This window comes from Raphanus sativus, chromosome 1 (genome assembly GCF_000801105.2).
Source record: "Raphanus sativus cultivar WK10039 chromosome 1, ASM80110v3, whole genome shotgun sequence".
In the NCBI taxonomy this organism is placed as follows: domain Eukaryota; kingdom Viridiplantae; phylum Streptophyta; class Magnoliopsida; order Brassicales; family Brassicaceae; genus Raphanus; species Raphanus sativus.
In genome coordinates, this window is record NC_079511.1 from 24,040,045 (window position 1) to 24,057,461 (window position 17,417).

Consider the following 17,417-nt stretch of genomic DNA (forward strand, 5'->3'; position numbering starts at 1 on the left):
GAACGTTATACCTTATATCATTTGTTTTTTTTTTAAAATACTTGTTTTGGTGTGCTACTTTGTTTCGAATATCCAACTAATTTTTTAAAAGAATTAAAAAAAGGATTGTAGACTAAATTCAAATAACCGGAATTTTTTTTTTTTAGATAAAAAGGGAAACTGGTGATATTGATCCCATCTACAGATAGGACAATGACACACTCATTACACAAAACAGAAATATTAAAAAGACAACAAATCAAAACTACCAAGAACGAAAAAGGAAGGGGGAAAAAACAGTAATCCGGTTATAACTTGATCACCAAGCAACTCATGCAGTCGCGGAAACTGGGTTGAGACCAATGACCATGTCAAAGAACTCATACATGAGGTAAGCGTGAAAGCAGCCGGAGCAGACCGTATCGACTTCAGCTGGATGACAGTTAACGTCTGGCTTCATCTTCATGTACGTAGCAACATACTCGTCCTTCAGACGCAGGGGCAGATCACTTATGGACTTCTGGACCTTGACCCAGATTTTCTCAACGGAAGCAACTCCAACATCTTCAGATAACTCCGAGATGATTTTCTTACCTTCGTCAACCATTCCTAGGGCCATTCGAAGAAGGCCGTAGAGGTACGTTGCCTCCCTATGACTCCCATTAGATGCAATACGCAAGTGGTGAAGTCCAAGGGACTGGTTATCAAAGAGGAAATACTCACGGATTCCCTTGACATAATGAGCGGCAAGATTATCGGCTGCGAGAAGCTGCTCCATTAGTTTGCCATAGTTGTCAGCAAGGCGGGGTTGTTCCACCAAAGGGGATATGCACAGGGTTGTGGCGATGAGAGGATCATCAAGACCAAAGTTCATGCTCCTGCATGACAGCACAGTGTTAGCGTAGTCGGAGGAGGAGGCGGCACCGACCTTTGATATGATGACACGCAACATGTCATCGGGCAACGTATCGAGACGTGTTGGATTACGCTTGTTTGGCTCCATCGTTTCTTTGGGGAGTGTATAGGGGTTTAAGCTTTTGCTGTAATGGTGGTTAGTGTTTTGCTCTGTTTTTTTTTTTTTTTAATTTATTGGTTTGTCTTGTTCTTGTTATATATAAGGAATGTAGACGAAGGTATAAGGAGTTACGGTTTACAGTGATAGAGTGTAACGTATTTGCATTAACACATCCCACTACGCACTTGATTATACTTTATAATATTAAAGAGGGACGTTAGCGGTTCTGATATAATTTGGGGATGTTAATCATTTTTTTTGTATATTTATAATTCTGATTTTTGTAATTTTGTTCTCCAACCCCAAAAATTATTCATATTCAAAAATTCCCAAATATGAACGCTGTATGAATAGCATATTTCATCCACTCGAATAAAATCATGAAGAAAAAACCATCATGCTATCAGCTACAAATCAAACATGCTTATCTAATAGTAGGCAGAGCCTGAAATTATATTTTAAAATATTCAATATGATGGACATATTAAGATCTTGTTATGGTGACTTTAGTACATCTCTATAAATGATGGTATTATCTGCTCATATATACCTATTAAGATCATGTTATGGTTCATCTTCAATTAGTAAAAACGGGAAAAAAAAAACAAAAAAAAAATATGAAATGGTGACTTTAGTACATCTCTATAAATGATTGTATATCTACTCGAAGATGCTCTACTCTTTTTAATATAATCACCTCCACCATATTATTATCCTCTAAGTTTCGTAATGTTTATTTATATAACGAACCCCGTAAAAGATTACATGGAAATGAATTCATCCATGCCATTGAAGGTAATGTATCGAGAACACTTGTACAGTGATGATTACGTCGCATAATAAAGATTTAATGCAATATAGAATATATTTATAATACGAATCATTCTGCCACATAACAACGTAGGCTGAACAGTCCTGCCATATAACTACGTATACTGAACAGCGCGACGTGATCCAACTAATAAGATGCCAAAAATCCTATTAGCAAACCAATTAGAATAAAGTAAAAGAGAACAAAAGAAAAAAAAAACAATGGATGCAATGAATCCAAAATACTTGCACAGTGATAAGTCTTAAAATTTTAATTTCAATAACCCATATATATGGGAATATCCAAAGCAAACATCCAAATCAAATATCCAAAGCAAATTTCAAACACACGACAATTAAAGATACTGCATATGCATTATTAAATATGAGCGACTGAGCATAGTCTCATTCAACTCTCGCCTTCTTCACCCCAGCAGGTGATGCCATATCAGTACTCCCACGCGCCTTACCCCCTGTGATCACACCCCCATCCGATGGTGTCCCACCAGTCCCATCCCCATCTCCGTTTCCACCGGTGGACTGCTTTCCAGGCGATTTGTCATCATCATCACCATCGTCACCCCCCTATCCATTAATTCTGTTATACACACCTATGTTTGGATACAGCAAATTGGAATCGAGGAGTTGTAAGTGAGTATACTTACATTGTCATCGACGTCATCATTTGGCAGCCGACCATGGTCCTTATCTACACGCGTGATAGTGAAGGTCTTATGGTGTTCAGTGAAATTGTATGCAGTAACTCTCACTTGGAACGTGTATGTGTTTCCTTCCATTTCTGTGATGAACGGAGGTACCATTGAGTCTTCTGGATTCACTCCCTCTTCACCCTGTTAGTCATGATCACAGTTGTCAAACCCAGGTGCGTTTAGTAATCAACACAAATACGACGAACCAAACACATGCACGTATACAAAGTTACGTCATACCAGCATCTGTACAGCCTCACTTGCTCGAAGACTATGCAGCTTGGTCATCACACCATCAAACCAGACGAACGTGCCTTCGCCGGAATCATCAGATATCACCGTTTCCACACGATAGCTAAAATAGACAGCAGAACAGAATTCAAATTGCTTAAAAGAGATATAAACCAGCGTCTAAATTACTTATCAGAATGTAATTAGCTACAATAAAAACAATGCATACCGGAGAGTCCCAATAGCATGTGAGTTATCGCAACGTCCACACACCAAGGCAGATGAACTACGCTGCAGTTTCTTACTGCACTTAGAGCACGCAACATAACACCAACCCTTCTCTGCTTCCACACGAACAACCTTCCCAGTACACAGAAAATCAATTTCCTGCACCAATAATATAAGAGTCAGACATAAAGCGATTTATAAGTTTCAAAAAGGTGCAAACAAAACACTGAATATAAAACAAAACTAATCTTAATGGATGCCAGACTATCGTTACCTGGGACGCAGCAGTAACGACAAAATTGCTGAGCTCAGCAATAGTCATCTTCTCGACCTTTGCATACGACCTGAGCAGCGGAGCGGCTGACGGTAGACCCGTGTCTCTGGCGACCAATCTACAAAAAAAAAAAAAGAAAAAAAAAAAAGACAACACTGGTTAAATCTCCAACCGTGAACACATACAAACCCATGTGAAACCAAACAAAAACTTACTGATAGAAACGGGCGCTTCCTGCATCGGTCTGCTTATCGAAATACACATGTGTTCCAGATGTGGCATTGAGAAACAAACGACCTAAATGGATCATGAATTGTGTCAAATCAATTTGTACAAAACATGTAATAACATATGCACAAAAACACTTCACTACCTCCAACCAGTTTCGGGTTTATGCTGGTGGCAACAATGACCTTCGGATCATCACGCATTGACTCAAGTTGCATATGGAAAGCAACAGCCTGGGAGTCAAATAGGCTTAGAGTGACAGTGTCATCACTGCACAAATCGAAAATAGCACATCTGTTAAAATAATTGAAGACAGGGTAAAACAAAAAAATAATATGGCAACTACACACCATATTCAAATGAGCTACAGCTATATCAATCCAATACCTGTCCAGCCTGATAGTCACCATCACACGATTCTTTGCTTCAGGAGGATCAGTTACGGTACTCCTCACCCCAAGGATCTCCCCTATGATGTCTACATAAAGCCTACCAGATCATTAATCAATGTACATATTCATACAACATGAACTAACAGTGTGAAAAAAAAAAAAACCTTACCTGGTAAGTGACTGTTCGTGTTTGCCAGTCCATGCAACTCCGACTGGTTACGGAACCGGAAAGCTTCCGTGGGCAAAGGTGAAACCGGGTCGGACAATTCCTTAAAGGAGGTTGTTTCGCTGAACCGGATGTGGAGAGAAGAATCCGTAAGCCGGAAGTTCTGCGCACACCTAGCGACGTCAAAACCAGAAATCGAAAACATTGTACCGGCAATGAGTTGTTCCTGGTATCGTGGGAGACGGTTAGAGCTTATGCTTGCCTGCATAATAGTGCCCTGAATATGCAGAAAGAAGCATCAGACAATCATAGTATGAAAATAAACCAACACACACAAAACCAATGTAACTAATTTCAGTTTACGTCCAGTTCAACATACACACAACCCCATCAATAAAATACCTAATTACTCAATCGAGACAACAACCAAAAGGACACAACGAACAAAAAAAAAAAAAAAAAAACACAGTAAAACTGAAGATTGCAACACTCAAACAACAAATCGTATGGAATGAACTTACATTGACGTCCACCAAAAGGAGGTCAGCCCACATGAGCTCGCCGCCACGTTTCACGTTTCTTGCTTCCCAGAACCGAAGGAGCCGCGCCTCAACGACGGCGGAGCACCGGCCGGATTTCAAATCTGAAAAGAAAACTTTCGTCATAGCCATTAGTCGAGAAGAGGATGAAGATTGTGAATTAGCAATGATAGGTATCAGAGAGATTAAGAGGTGAAGGAAAAAACAAAAGAGTAAGATAGGGACCTTTTATAGCACACACCAACGCTTGATCAGCGAAACCGAAGGGACCGCATTGAAGTCTCGAATTCAAGTCACACGGAGTAACTATGATGCGCAAGGAACGGATCCGTTACCGTTTCCGGTTCTTCACGAACGGCGCCGATAGAGTCATGGAGGACGAAGGAGAGATCCGATTAGGGCTATCGCTTACTCTGGTTCGAGCTGGGCCGGAAAAACGATCAATATAAGGAAAAGATGAGACAGAGCCCAATCACAAATCGCGAAGCCCATCAACTAATAGAATAAATGAAACGGTGCACTTCATATAACTGGACAGGTGTCGCCATGTCAGGGCTCGAATTTCTTAGGTGTCATCCTAGTTGTCACATTGGGAGAGAAACACTCTTCTTTATAGATATAGATATTGATTATCTAACTCGCTAATTCCAATTAACACTAATTAACCAGAAAAACAGGCAAAAATAATCCTTTTCATTATAATCCCGCTCGTTACCATTCTCCGAGGCAAAAGCAAGACTCTTTTTTCTTCTTCTCCATCTCCCGAGAGAAAACACAGACAAACAAAACTCCCGGCGATGGACCCCGACGACGCGACTTCCATAATCTTCAAAAAGATCAGAACTTTAGAACCAGACAACGCTCCCAAACTCATTGGCTACTTTCTATTACAAGACATGGAACAGACAGATTTGATTCGTCTTGCTTTTGGTCCCGACACTCTCTTACAGACCTTCTGTCGTCAAGCCAAATCAGCTTTAGGTCTTTCCTCAAAACCCATAAGTATCCATCACCACCAACACCAGCCGTTGCCTCAGTCTTCTCCAAGTAATGGGTTCTTGGACTTTTCTAGAAACCCTAACCCTAACTTCAATTCCACCCCTTTTCTCGACGGTTCGTCGCTGCTTTTCGCCTCCTCTTCCGGAGATGAGGAACAGTTAAGCAATCACTTGTCGTTTCTAGACGAAGAGGATCCGTTTGCTAGTTTCCACGAGAGGAGTTTCTCTGCAAACGATTCTTGTCTCGAACCAGAGGAACCAGGGTTTGGAATAGGAGGAGGAGGAGCCGGTTATCGGTTTCCACAAGCCGGTTTAGTTGATGGTTTCGGTTTATCTGGTGGTGAGAGCGGTTACGGTTTAAGGATGAAGTTAGCTCAGCAACAGAGAATGGCTGCTCAGTTCATGGCGCTAAGGTAAAGTTTGAATCTTTTTTGCTCTGTCTTCGTGAAAGACTCTCACTTTACAAGCATTTGGTGAAACACAAGTTCTCTGTTTCTTGCAGACAAGAAGAAGAAAATGGTTACTATTACAGTCCAAGCAGGCATGAGACAGATGATTCAGTCTCTAGACAGATCTACTTGACATTTCCATCTGAAAGCTCATTCACTGATGAAGACGTCTCCTCTTATTTCAGGTAAATGTTAAGAGAGAGTCAAAGCATCATTTATTTTGTTGTTGACAGTGTGATGGTATCTTCTTTTGAATTGGTGTAGCGAGTTTGGAGCTGTGGAAGATGTGAGGATCCCTTATCAGCAGCAAAGGATGTATGGGTTTGTTACTTTCGCTAATGCTGAAACGGTGAGAACCATATTGGCTAGAGGCAACCCTCATTTCATCTGTGACTCACGTGTGCTCGTTAAACCGTACAAGGAGAAAGGAAAGATCCTTCAAAAGTAATGTACTTGATCCCTCTTGTGTGTCTTTCATTCTGCTTTGGGGTTCCTTTTACTTATTATGGTTTTGATGAAATGATAGCAAGTGGCAACAGCAGCAAGTGCAACGGTTGATGGAGAGAGGGAGCTATTCTCCTTCTTCAAGTCCTTCTGGAATGGATCTCTATGAATGTCACTTGGGTTAGTTTCTACTTTGAGTTAAGAAAATGTGTTTAGATGTTTTTTTCTTACTGAGATTATAACTGTTTTTATTACCAGGACCAAGGATGTTTTCAAGCAAGACTCAGGAGATGATGATGAGAAGAAAAGCTGATTTACAACTTGCCATAGATTTAGAACTCCAAAGAAGGTTCTTGGCTCTGCAGTTGGCTGAGAGGGAGAATGAGCGTAGTAGTCTTTCTATTGGCTCTCCTGCTCATCTCCCACCTCGGTTCAACCATAGTCTTTTCTTTCAACCAGAAAGCATCATGGAAGGTTGTTGTTGTTGTTGTTGTTGGCCTCCTCATTTGAGCTTTCTCTTTCTTGGTCTTTATTGAATGATCCTTCCTTAGCAGGTGATAGTGATAGAGGTGAAACCCATTTTCATCTAGTAGAGAACAGCAGCGAAGAACGTGGATACAGTAATGATTTCTACGACAGGTAAATGAGTGATAAGAAATCAAGGCCTAAATAAGCTACTTCATTACTTCTTACACACGTTCTTGTTTTATCATTTCTCAAGGCGTCTGGAGAATACTCTTCCTGATAGCTTGTTTGGTTCCCCTAAAAAGTCTGAAATAAACCAGCCAAACCGAGAAGAGTAAGGCAGCCTCATCAGATCAATCAGCATAGGAATGGGTATGTTCAACCTTAACTCAGATAGTATCTCATAACAAAATAGCATATTCTATAAACCAAAACCATCTTTTACCTTTTCAGACTCACTCGCTATAGGTAGAAAGAAAGAAGTGTATGATTGAAAGGTGAGCAATTTTGCCCTGAAGTAACCTGAAACTCCTATAAACTCTTTCCTTTTTATTTGCTAACTTTCATTTGGGTCTTTTGTTTGTTACATGTTTTGTGTGCAGAAAGGTAAAGACTGATAAGAAGTAACCTGAACGCTTAAGAGGTTTTTGAACATGGAAACACAGGAGAGCTTTAGGATACATGTCATCAACCAAATAGGATTTTACAGCTAACCTCAACAACATTATATGGAGGATGGTCAGATTAACATAGTAACTGAAACTCTAATTAGGTTTTCTTTTAGTTTTTTTTAGGTCCTAGTACTTCTAGTGATGGGCAAAAGCTGCATCTGTTACTTTTTACCATATGATTGTATAAAATGCATGCATGTGTTTTCTTGGATCTCACTTACAAAAAAGGGTCCGCAAAAACCTTTAAGATCAGGCATGATGCTTTAGCCGAACTAAACTGAACCGGAAGTGTCCAAACCGAGATTTGATAATAACTTGATTGGTATTGAAGATTTAAGTTTTAACAATGAACTACTATTCGAACCAATTTATTCGGTTTAGACTTTGATTCACTATTCGAACCAATTAAAGATCAAACTTCGGTATTGAAGATCAGACTTTGATTCACTATTCGAACCAATTTATTCGGTTTAGATAAACTGCTCCCGTTTGAAATAAAAAACTCCTTTTTTTTATGTTCATTTATTTTCTACACTTGAATGAATTCACTGTCAAATTTCAAAAGAAGAGAACTTTGATCTCTTATGCATTCATTCTAAGTGTAGAAAATAACTAAGATGAAAACTTTCATCATACTATGGATTCAGGTGTAGAAAGCTCAGAGATGAGAGATGCTGTAGATAAGCTGGAGAAAGCAAGGACAAAGATTCTGGAGGTCAAAGGTTGGCAAGTGAGTCAGCTACAATGGACTTTACGTTTCAGAGACAGAGGTGGTGAGGATTCGTTGGAGCATGAAGCTTTTCTTGCCATGTGGCTTTCGGTTTTGGTGTTTCCAGATATGTCTCGCCCCTCTATTTCAAGACATGTGTTGCCAGTTGCTGTTCGTTTAGCTAGAGGTGAAAGGATTGCTCTTGTTACTGCTGTTCTCGTGGGTGTATACAGAGATTTGAGTCTAATCAGTGGCTTTGAGAGAGGAGACTGTGATGGAAAACTTAATTCTAAGTCTCTGTTGAAGTTAGTTCAAGTATGGACTTGGGAGAGGTTCAAGAACGTGGGACCAAAAGCTAAAGAGATATACCTAAAGGCGAGCCAAGACTCTCTCGGTGGGACGGTTTGCAGAAGAATTCGTATATGAGAATGTGAGATTGAGTGGCGTCCTTATACTAAAACATTACAGAACTGGAACCCTCTTCGGTTTTACGTTGAGGAAGCTATGTGGGTGACTGTTGATAACAATCTTGATAAAGAGTTCGTTGCGTTTGCTATTCTCAGCATGGGATAATTACAATAAGTCTGGTGTAATGCCTTCTCGTCTTGCTTCAGGTTCTGTCACTACTACAAGATACCTAGACTGGATGTCAAAATCAGTTTCATTGTTTCTTGTCTTTGGGGAGTTAAATGAAACTTGTAACGCAAGCAATACTGTTGATGATGCACTTCTTCAGAAGTTGGGATAAGGGTTCCCTGCAGAATTCAAACGATCTAGAAAACTTAGAATAGCGAGAGATATGGGATCTGACTGTGGTGCATCAGTTTCAATACAAGTGCCACTTAGTGAGTTGTTTCACAAAGAGTTAGCGAAGAAGACAAGTGAGGATTTGAGAGACAAACCTGTGTTGATGAAGTTGATGTAAAAGGAAGTAATAATCTAGAGAAAGAAGAAGACTCCGGTCGAAGATGTAGGAGACGCTTCTGAATCACTTGGAAGGAGGAGAGATAAGGAGGTTTAACAATGATTCAAGAATTTGTCAAGAGCTTGCTTCTGCAGATAATGAATCTGTACCACCACAAGATATAGAGCCACAGACTGAAGAGAATGATGAAGAAGAAACTGGTCTGATCCCATGCATGTGTTGATGACACTGTTGTGCCACCACCAGAGGCAAGACAAACCTGAGCTGATGATGTAAATTGTAAAGGGAGGAAACAATCCAGAGATGAAGAAGACTACGGTTGATGAAGGAACCAAGGAAGCAGAGTGTTTGCTCCATGGAGATGGAGAAAACCAGAGAAATTGGATAACCAAAAAAAAACCACATCCAAACTGGAGTTTTTGCTTCACCTAATTGTGTCTAAACCTTACGATCTGAAAGAAGACAACAATGCCTAATGTCACTCCTTTACATAAGCTTGTGAACGTTAACTTTAGATTTATGATGTTATGTGTGTGTATTTAGTTTAGTATCTGAAATGTCATTAATGGTTGAAATGGATAAATGACTAAATGTATTAGAAATATCTAGTGAACAAACGGATAAATATATAATTTATTGATGAGAGCCCTTTTATTAATCACTTTCCTTTTCAAGTTACCTTAAAAAGGAAACTGTTGCACTCCTCTGCTACTCTGCAACATCACAAAAAAAGACAGAGAGAGAAAAAGGAACAAAACTTTCTCTTCCATCTTCATCTTCGTTTCCTTGTGAAAAGAACCCATTTTTATCAAAAACCCTGTTTCACCACTTCCATGGATGAAAAGCTTCCTCGTCCCAACCGTTCAGAACCATCACCTCCGGACCTAAAGGCTCTGTCTTTGAGCGTTTCCTTCAATGGGTGGAGAGAGGCGAACTCATCATTCAAGTCTTGGGCTACAAAAATGTCACTTTTGCACAGACCCTCATGGAGAAAAGCTGGAATCTTCGAAGCGGTCATGGCATCTACTGTTAGGAAATATACGGTCAAATTTTGCGGGAAACCGAAATTTGTGGGAACGGGAAAACACACACACAATTTGTTAACGGAGTTCGGCCAACTTTTTGCCTACGTCTCCGGACCTGCTACAGATCTTTTATTATCAACTCGGGAAATTTTTACAAGCTCTCAACTCACACCCGATCCCAAATACACTCAAGAAATTACTCTTAATTTCTTAAAGAAGATTTTTGTGAGAAAAAAAAATTTTATTTTCTTCTCCACGAACTCTTTCTTCTTCTTCTTGTTCTCTCTGTGTTTTGTTTTTGTTTTGGGATGCTCTTCCTCTTCACCTTACGTGAGTATTTATAGAAGAAGCTTGAAGAGTAGGTGGACGTCATTGTTGACAAAAGACACAAGCAATTACTTCATTCTTTGACTTTTGTTTTCACCTCTTTCACCGTCCAACTTCACCGTCCATTTCACCGTCATTGTGAAACACGTGATGTAACTAACATCTACCAAAGACTTCAACAAAAACACAGATCTCCTTCTTGGTATTGCTGAGAGATGGTGTCCTGACACCAACACCTTCCTCTTCCCTTGGGGTGAAGCCACCATCACACTTGAAGACGTCATGGTACTTCTAGGCTTCTCTGTTTTGGGTTCACCGTATTTCACTCCTCTGGATAGCTCAGGAGAGGAGATTGTAAGGAAACTTGAGGAAGAATGGGTCAAGCTTAAAGTCCAGTTTGTAACTAAACTCCAATGGATGGGGAGATTCGTGGGGAGTAGAGGTGAGCTTGAGCATGCGTCTTTCCTTGCGCTGTGGCTTAGCTACTTTGTGTTTCCGACAAGGTATTGCCATGTTGATAAATCTGTTTTTCCGATTGCTGTTCATCTTTCGAGAGGTACTAGGATTGCTCTTGCTCCACCTGTTCTTGCTCACTTGTATGCTGACTTAACTCTCTTGAAAGACCACATCAGAGGTTTAGGTTCCGGTTTCAAGACAGTAACGTCAAACGACAAAGTTGAGTTGACTTCTTTGTTTAAGTTGGTTCAAGTTTGGACATGGGAGAGGTTCGGTGAGCTGCGGCCCAACAACACTAATCCGTTGCTTCAAGGTGACCCAAGGTTGTCTCTTTGGGATGAACCGATACAAAAGAGAATTGCAAAGAGGCATGTGAGGATGAGAGCAAAGAGAGATGTGAGGGAGATACTGTCGAACTCGAAGATGGACAGTTTTGAGTGGCGTCCTTACACAAAAGCTGTGAAGAACTGGGAGTTTCCTAAGTTTTACCCGGAGAAAGAAATGTGGGTTCCTGTTGGTCCTAATCTTGATGAACAATTCATCTCCTTTGCTAGATGCATCAAGGTGTCTGAGCTTGTGGGAAAGGATAGTGTGGAACACTACTTTCCCAACCGAGTGGCTTCACAGTTTGGATTGCTTCAGGACGTTCCTTGTCGTCCTGTTAACAGGAACAACCTCTTCAAAGACGCAGCTTGGGATGAGTACAACAAACCTATTGATGGATTGAGATTGTACATCCCTTCTCGTTCTACAGTATCTTGTTTTAGTTCAATTTTTCGCAAGTGGTGGAGAAAGCATAAGCGAGCTGTTGAAGTAGCTGAATCATTGGGACCAAGAAACATCGTAGGTGGTGATGATGATACATCTGAGCCTGTTCCTTCTGAAAGTTCAGGGACAAACGAATATAAGGAGCACACAGAGAATCCAAGAACACTCTTTCTTGTATATTAGAAATCACTTAAACAATCTCCTAGATCTGTTTAATCCGAATTACTCTCAGTCACACACGACTAGAGACGGACCAATTTCTAATCTCTTAAACTCAGTAGATCGAGCTTCAACACCCTGAACTCGATCACCTCTTTACTTGACAAGACAAACCCTTGCTCAAGCTTTTTCCAATTAGCGTGCTTAACCTAGATCTACCCTCAATAATCTAGTTAAGTAGCCCTCATCGAATATACTAAATTTCCTAATATCTCGATGCAATCTAATCTTCCATATCTTCTTTACTTGATAACCACGTTATGCCACGTCATAGTTTCCATAACCGTCTTTTTCCATTGTGTCACACATCGATCACATGTGTGACACAGTCTTCCTCTCTTCTTCACAACCACAGCTCTTTTCTTGAGCTTACATTCTCCCCCTTTTTATCTTAATGTGACATCCTAAGCAACCTGCAAATCCACACTGAAAGAACCAGACACAAGATATCGAAGCAAGCATACTGAGATCATTTTAATACCCATAATGCATAGATAGGAATCCAAAGTCTACACCATCAGAGCACATCATTACTTAAAGCAAACATGATCCTTAGTCTTACTACACACATCTTATTTTTAAAACAAGAAAACACAACATGATAGAGTTTCATGCTCAGAAAGATAAGCTTCGACTAAGCTCCTCAGTGTCACCAGCTTGACTCAGCTCTTCGGTATCTTCAGCTACTTCATCCTCTCGATTCCCGGTGGGAGGTGGAGCATATCGAGAGTATTCTCCCCCTGCTTAGATGCACATTCAGATAAAAACAAACAGGCACAAGTTAGTCTAGGATAAAAACAATCCATAAACATGATACGCTTACTCCTCAGACGAATGTGAATGGCTTTGAGATCAGCGATGGTGCGTTCAATGTCTTCCTCAAGGGTTGCAGATCGTGTGTCTGCTCCAGTGCCACGCCCTGCTTTGATGTCTTTCACCACCAGCTTAGGGAAGCCGGTAAACTCATCAGTCGGATAGTCAATGGGGACAATCCTCTGGAAGTTGATGACTTGCTGAATCAGAGTAGGAAACATCATCCTTCGAGACTTTTTCTTCTTAGTGTTTTCAGCCATCTTTATGATCTGATCATATACCAGCTTCCCAAAGTTGAAACCATCTTCATTGTGATGAAGCATATACACAAACTTCAAACGAGCTTGATTCATGTTGGTGTAGTTCATTGTTGGAATCCAGTTGGTGCAAACCAGCTTGTACAGCACCTGATTCGTCGGGGTGAGAAACTTGGAGCTCATGTTTTCCCATCGGTTTATCTGCCCATCAGTGAGGAACCCACACACTTTACCAATACCTTCATCCAACCAGTTAGGATCATCCTCAAATCCAGGGATGCAGTAGATGGCATTAATCAAGCTTGGTGAGAAATCTATCATCGACCCCCTAAGATACACAGCTACACCAACATCGCGTTCAGAGGCCTCCAAGAGATTAGTTATGAATTCTCTTACCACAGTTGGTTGATAGGCATCAACGTCGGTGAGAGTATGAAGTAATCCTGCATTCTCCACAATACTCCGAACATCGGCCAGGTTCGCATCGGTAAGAGAGATACGATGTTGATTGATGAATTTCCTCGTCTTGAGTCCCTGGAATCGCTCTGTAGCCGCCATAGAGAAGAATCGGGGAGTAAGAGGCGTCTTGTGTGGTTCCATTAGCTCGGGGTACAAATCGAGCTTGGTCCGATACATGAGGCGATTTTCATGATATCGCTCCTCCTTAGCTCGATTCGCAAGGGTCTCAGCTTCACCCATAGGATTCTCAATGCCATTATCAGAGTCAGTCTCCGAGAGTGACTCATTCTCCGGCTCAACACGCTCCGGTGATACATCGCGCGATGGACGCCGACGAACTCGCTTCCGTGCCGGTGGAGAAGACTGCGGCTGTGACGAGAGAGGCTGAGATGAGCTTCCAGCACCAGATGAGCCTCGATTTAGACGGGAGCTTCTTCGCGGTTGCATGTCGATGGCGAGAGGAGAGAGAGAGCTGAGCTTTGAGAATTTCTTTGAAGGTGGCGATAATAACAATGCTCCAAAAACAAAACAACTCAACTTTTATTAGTCACATGAGAGAGGCCCAAGAATCAATGAGGCCCAAAAGAAAAAAAATAAAGAACCAAAACATCATAAGAAAGATTATGACCAAGTGATTTTCGACACCACTCACAGCCATGTGAGAGCCTGAGAGAGAGAACCAAGAATCATCAAGCAAGTATCAAGAAAAACTATATACACGTAACCATTTTAAAGCATGCTCATGATGCCTTTTTGTCCAGAGGAAAGACACAGAGGTCATTGCACCAACTCAGTCACCTACCACAAAGAACTTTAATGAAATCAATGAGTCAACCCAAGTTAGTAGCTTTTTCTCAGCCGAGTAGCTGTCACACACAAGATTCACTTTAGCTAATCATCCTTCCTCAAGTTCACACTCACACTCATTAGTAATGTCTGGAAACACATGTTAAGCATCTTGTGCTTGTCTCTTCTACTCGACAAGAACTTTGATTAACTTTGACTACAAGAGTACAATCAACAATTCAGTGCAATGAGATGGTATCCGAGTCTAGACACAAAGTGGGATAACACCCTGATCCAGAACGGGCCATCTCTAAGAATTGTGATCTTCTCTGCCCAGTCAAGACAGTGATCGTAGTCAGAAAACAAAATGTGATAGCATCCAGTTCCAACTCGAGTATCTATCATTCCAGGCCTTTTGCTTAACTTTCTGTAACTGAGTAACTCAGACTTTTCTTTGTTTAACACAACGTCTTCTCCTTACTTATACACTCAGCTCCTCAAGTGTTTCCTCGTTCAATCCAGACAGTGATCAGTACTCAGAACTAAAATGTGATAGCATCCTGATCCGAGATGAGTGTCTTTCTTCAGTGAACCTAAGAGAGAAGTGATAAACTTGTGAATGATGACTTGCAGAAGTGAACTTGTTGACTCAAGGTTTTGATGGTGTAGTAGTACAATGACGTAGTCAGTGCGATGATCATGCAGTGACCTTCCTCTTCTGACAGGACTTATTCAGAGATTAACAATTCCCAGGGCCTTACGAAGCCCTAGGAAGGTATTGTAGTCCAACGGTTTGGTAAAGAGATCAGCAAGCTGTTTCTCGGTTGATACATGCTCTAGAATCACAATTCTCATCTCAACTAGCTCTCTCACAAAGTGATGTCGTATATCCACATGCTTGGTACGTGAATGCTGAACAGGATTCTTAGACAAGTTTATGGCACTCATGTTATCACAATGAACAAGCATAGGATCAGAGATGATACCATAATCAACAAGCATTTGTCGCATCCAGAGTAATTGTGTGCAACAGCTTCCTAATGCAATGTACTCAGCCTCAGCAGTCGAAAGTGAAACACAGTTTTGCTTCTTGCTGTGCCAAGCAACCATGTTGTTCCCAAGAAAGAAGCAACCTCCAGAAGTGCTATGTCTATCATCTAAGCACCCAGCCCAATCTGCATCACAAAAACCTGCAAGATTCACATTAGTTTCAAAAGTATAGTGGAGACCAAAATCCAAAGTTCCTTTCACATATTTAATGATACGCTTAACAGCATTCATATGTGACTCCTTTGGACATGCTTGGTAACGAGCACAAATACCCACACTCAGACAGAGATCAGGTCGGCTAGCTGTGAGATATAAGAGACTCCCGATCATTGCTCTGTAGAGTTTCTCATCAACTGGCTTGCCATCTTCATCACGGGACAGCTTGGTAGTGGTGCTCATGGGTGTGTTAGCAACTTTGCTAGTCTGCATTCCAAACCTCTTGATAAGATTTTTGGCATACGTGCTCTGAGATACAGTGATTCCATCCGCAAGCTGCTTGATTTGTAGTCCAAGAAAATAGCTGAGCTCCCCAACCATGCTCATCTCGAATTCTTTTGTCATAGTATGAACAAAATCATCCACCATTCTTTTCGATGTGCTCCCAAAGATGATGTCGTCTACATACACTTGGATAATGATAACATCCTTCCCATCTTCTCCTATGAACAAAGTCTTATCAACTCCTCCTCTCTGAAACCCAGCCTTGATGAGAAAGTCGGTCAATCTTTCATACCAAGCTCGCGGAGCCTGTTTAAGTCCATAGAGTGCTTTCTTGAGTTTGTAGACATACTCAGGAAAGTGTGGATCTTCAAAACCCTTAGGTTGTGTCACATAGACTTCTTCTTGTAGTACACCATTCAGAAACGCACTCTTGACATCCATCTGATAAAGCTTGATTCTGAAACCACACGCCATTCCAAGGAGTAATCTAATTGATTCGAGACGTGCTACAGGAGCAAATGTTTCATCAAAATCCACTCCTTCAATCTGAGTGTAACCTTGACCAACCAATCTTGACTTGTTCCGAATCACATTCCCTTCTTCATCTATCTTGTTCTTATGAATCCACTTTGTTCCAATGACATTGACTCCTTCAGGTCTAGGGACCAGCGTCCATACATCTAACCGTTCAAACTGTTCCAGCTCCTGATGCATTGAGTCAGTCCAGTATTCATCATCTAAGGCTTCCTGGAGATTCTTTGGTTCTATCTGAGAAACATAACACTCCACATTATTCATCTTGGCCATGAATGATGCCAACTTAACCATCTCCTTGAAGTTAATCTGCTTCTTTCGGGTAACCCTTTCATCAAATAGACCTCCAATGACATCAGCTGAGGAATGATTCTTATGAACTCTTCCTTTATCCAGATCAACTTGTACACCGTCAGATTCCTCCTCGTCTTCGGACTCCTCCTTGATCATTGCTTCCGGAGCCGAGTCACTTGGTGTAGCACAGTCAACAGTTTGTGTGACCCTTGTCTGATAGAATCCCACACTATCATCAAAAACCACATTAACTTTGTCTCCAATGAATTTGGTTCGCTGATTGAAGACTCGATATGCAGAGCTGTTAGTAGAATAGCCCAGAAACATCCCTACATCACTTTTGGCATCAAACTTTCTCAAGTGGTCTTTATCATTCAGGATATAGCAAAGGCACCCAAACACGTGCATGTGACTAAGATTTGGAGTCTTACCTTTCAGTATCTCATACGGTGTAGTCTTGGTTTTAGGCTTAACATACACCCGATTTATCACATAACATGCAGTGCTGACAGCTTCGGCCCAAAAACCAGATGGAACATTGTTTCCACACAACATTGCTCTTGCCATCTCTTGTAATGTGCGATTCTTCCTTTCCACCACTCCATTCTGCTGTGGTGTTCTGGGTGCTGCATACTGATGTTGGATCCCTTGGCTTTGACAGAAACTATCAAACTGCTCATTCTGAAACTCTCCACCATGATCACTCTTGATCTGCATAATCCCACCTTTCTGTTTCAATTGCAATGCAAGAATCC

The 17,417-nt window shown here is 41.1% G+C and overlaps 5 protein-coding genes across 7 annotated transcripts; 2 read left to right on the forward strand and 3 right to left on the reverse strand.

The window, feature by feature from the left end:
• Window positions 1–310: 310 nt before the first annotated feature.
• Window positions 311–982, reverse strand: LOC108858263 (F-box protein At2g35280-like). The gene has a single exon (XM_018632216.1). It carries the CDS (start codon window positions 980–982, stop codon window positions 311–313), a length of 672 nt encoding a protein of 223 aa, XP_018487718.1.
• A 1,079-nt stretch (window positions 983–2,061) lies between these two features.
• LOC130512459 (uncharacterized) lies at window positions 2,062–4,945 on the reverse strand. Of its 3 annotated transcripts, none has more exons than XM_057010515.1 (10): window positions 4,555–4,791; window positions 4,037–4,310; window positions 3,863–3,953; window positions 3,621–3,745; window positions 3,463–3,544; window positions 3,248–3,365; window positions 2,975–3,132; window positions 2,755–2,869; window positions 2,469–2,655; window positions 2,062–2,386 (listed from the first exon to the last, which is right to left on the reverse strand). In XM_057010515.1, exons 1-10 carry the CDS (start codon window positions 4,702–4,704, stop codon window positions 2,382–2,384), a joined length of 1,305 nt encoding a protein of 434 aa, XP_056866495.1. In that variant the 5' UTR covers window positions 4,705–4,791; the 3' UTR covers window positions 2,062–2,381. The 3 variants fall into 3 exon arrangements, with proteins under 3 accessions (XP_056866495.1, XP_056866514.1, XP_056866468.1); XM_057010534.1 differs by lacking the exon at window positions 2,062–2,386 and adding an exon at window positions 4,798–4,945 and having other exon boundaries at window positions 2,393–2,655; window positions 4,555–4,676; XM_057010488.1 differs by lacking the exon at window positions 2,062–2,386 and having other exon boundaries at window positions 2,393–2,655.
• A 289-nt stretch (window positions 4,946–5,234) lies between these two features.
• LOC108837048 (zinc finger CCCH domain-containing protein 23) lies at window positions 5,235–7,810 on the forward strand. Its single transcript, XM_056988459.1, has 9 exons — window positions 5,235–5,983; window positions 6,073–6,204; window positions 6,284–6,463; window positions 6,546–6,643; window positions 6,722–6,937; window positions 7,018–7,102; window positions 7,185–7,300; window positions 7,382–7,425; window positions 7,531–7,810. The coding sequence occupies exons 1-7, from the start codon at window positions 5,370–5,372 to the stop codon at window positions 7,264–7,266; spliced, it is 1,407 nt and encodes a 468-aa protein (XP_056844439.1). The 5' UTR covers window positions 5,235–5,369; the 3' UTR covers window positions 7,267–7,300; window positions 7,382–7,425; window positions 7,531–7,810.
• Window positions 7,811–7,921: 111 nt separating this feature from the next.
• Window positions 7,922–11,992, forward strand: LOC108839319 (protein MAINTENANCE OF MERISTEMS-like). The gene is made up of 2 exons (XM_018612104.2): window positions 7,922–10,254; window positions 10,747–11,992. The coding sequence occupies exons 1-2, from the start codon at window positions 10,067–10,069 to the stop codon at window positions 11,990–11,992; spliced, it is 1,434 nt and encodes a 477-aa protein (XP_018467606.2). The 5' UTR covers window positions 7,922–10,066.
• Window positions 11,993–12,643: 651 nt separating this feature from the next.
• On the reverse strand, window positions 12,644–14,004 carry LOC108834718 (uncharacterized). Its single transcript, XM_018608041.2, has 2 exons — window positions 12,852–14,004; window positions 12,644–12,768 (listed from the first exon to the last, which is right to left on the reverse strand). Exons 1-2 carry the CDS (start codon window positions 14,002–14,004, stop codon window positions 12,644–12,646), a joined length of 1,278 nt encoding a protein of 425 aa, XP_018463543.2.
• Window positions 14,005–17,417: the final 3,413 nt, after the last annotated feature.

Excerpts from the sequence above, each read along its gene's own strand:
- LOC108858263 (XM_018632216.1), bottom strand. The coding sequence starts at position 982 with ATGGAGCCAAACAAGCGTAATCCAACACGTCTCGATACGTTGCCCGAT.
- LOC130512459 (XM_057010488.1), bottom strand. The coding sequence starts at position 4,704 with ATGGCTATGACGAAAGTTTTCTTTTCAGATTTGAAATCCGGCCGGTGC. Across the intron at positions 3,954-4,036 it reads CACGAACAGTCACTTACCAG|ACATCATAGGGGAGATCCTT; the intron begins GTAAGGTTTTTT and ends GGCTTTATGTAG. Across the intron at positions 3,545-3,620 it reads AAACCCGAAACTGGTTGGAG|GTCGTTTGTTTCTCAATGCC; the intron begins GTAGTGAAGTGT and ends TGATCCATTTAG.
- LOC108837048 (XM_056988459.1), top strand. The coding sequence starts at position 5,370 with ATGGACCCCGACGACGCGACTTCCATAATCTTCAAAAAGATCAGAACT. Across the intron at positions 6,644-6,721 it reads TCTCTATGAATGTCACTTGG|GACCAAGGATGTTTTCAAGC; the intron begins GTTAGTTTCTAC and ends TTTTATTACCAG. Across the intron at positions 6,938-7,017 it reads ACCAGAAAGCATCATGGAAG|GTGATAGTGATAGAGGTGAA; the intron begins GTTGTTGTTGTT and ends CTTCCTTAGCAG.
- LOC108839319 (XM_018612104.2), top strand. The coding sequence starts at position 10,067 with ATGGATGAAAAGCTTCCTCGTCCCAACCGTTCAGAACCATCACCTCCG. Across the intron at positions 10,255-10,746 it reads ATCTTCGAAGCGGTCATGGC|ATCTACCAAAGACTTCAACA; the intron begins ATCTACTGTTAG and ends GATGTAACTAAC.
- LOC108834718 (XM_018608041.2), bottom strand. The coding sequence starts at position 14,004 with ATGCAACCGCGAAGAAGCTCCCGTCTAAATCGAGGCTCATCTGGTGCT. Across the intron at positions 12,769-12,851 it reads CATTCACATTCGTCTGAGGA|GGGGAGAATACTCTCGATAT; the intron begins GTAAGCGTATCA and ends GCATCTAAGCAG.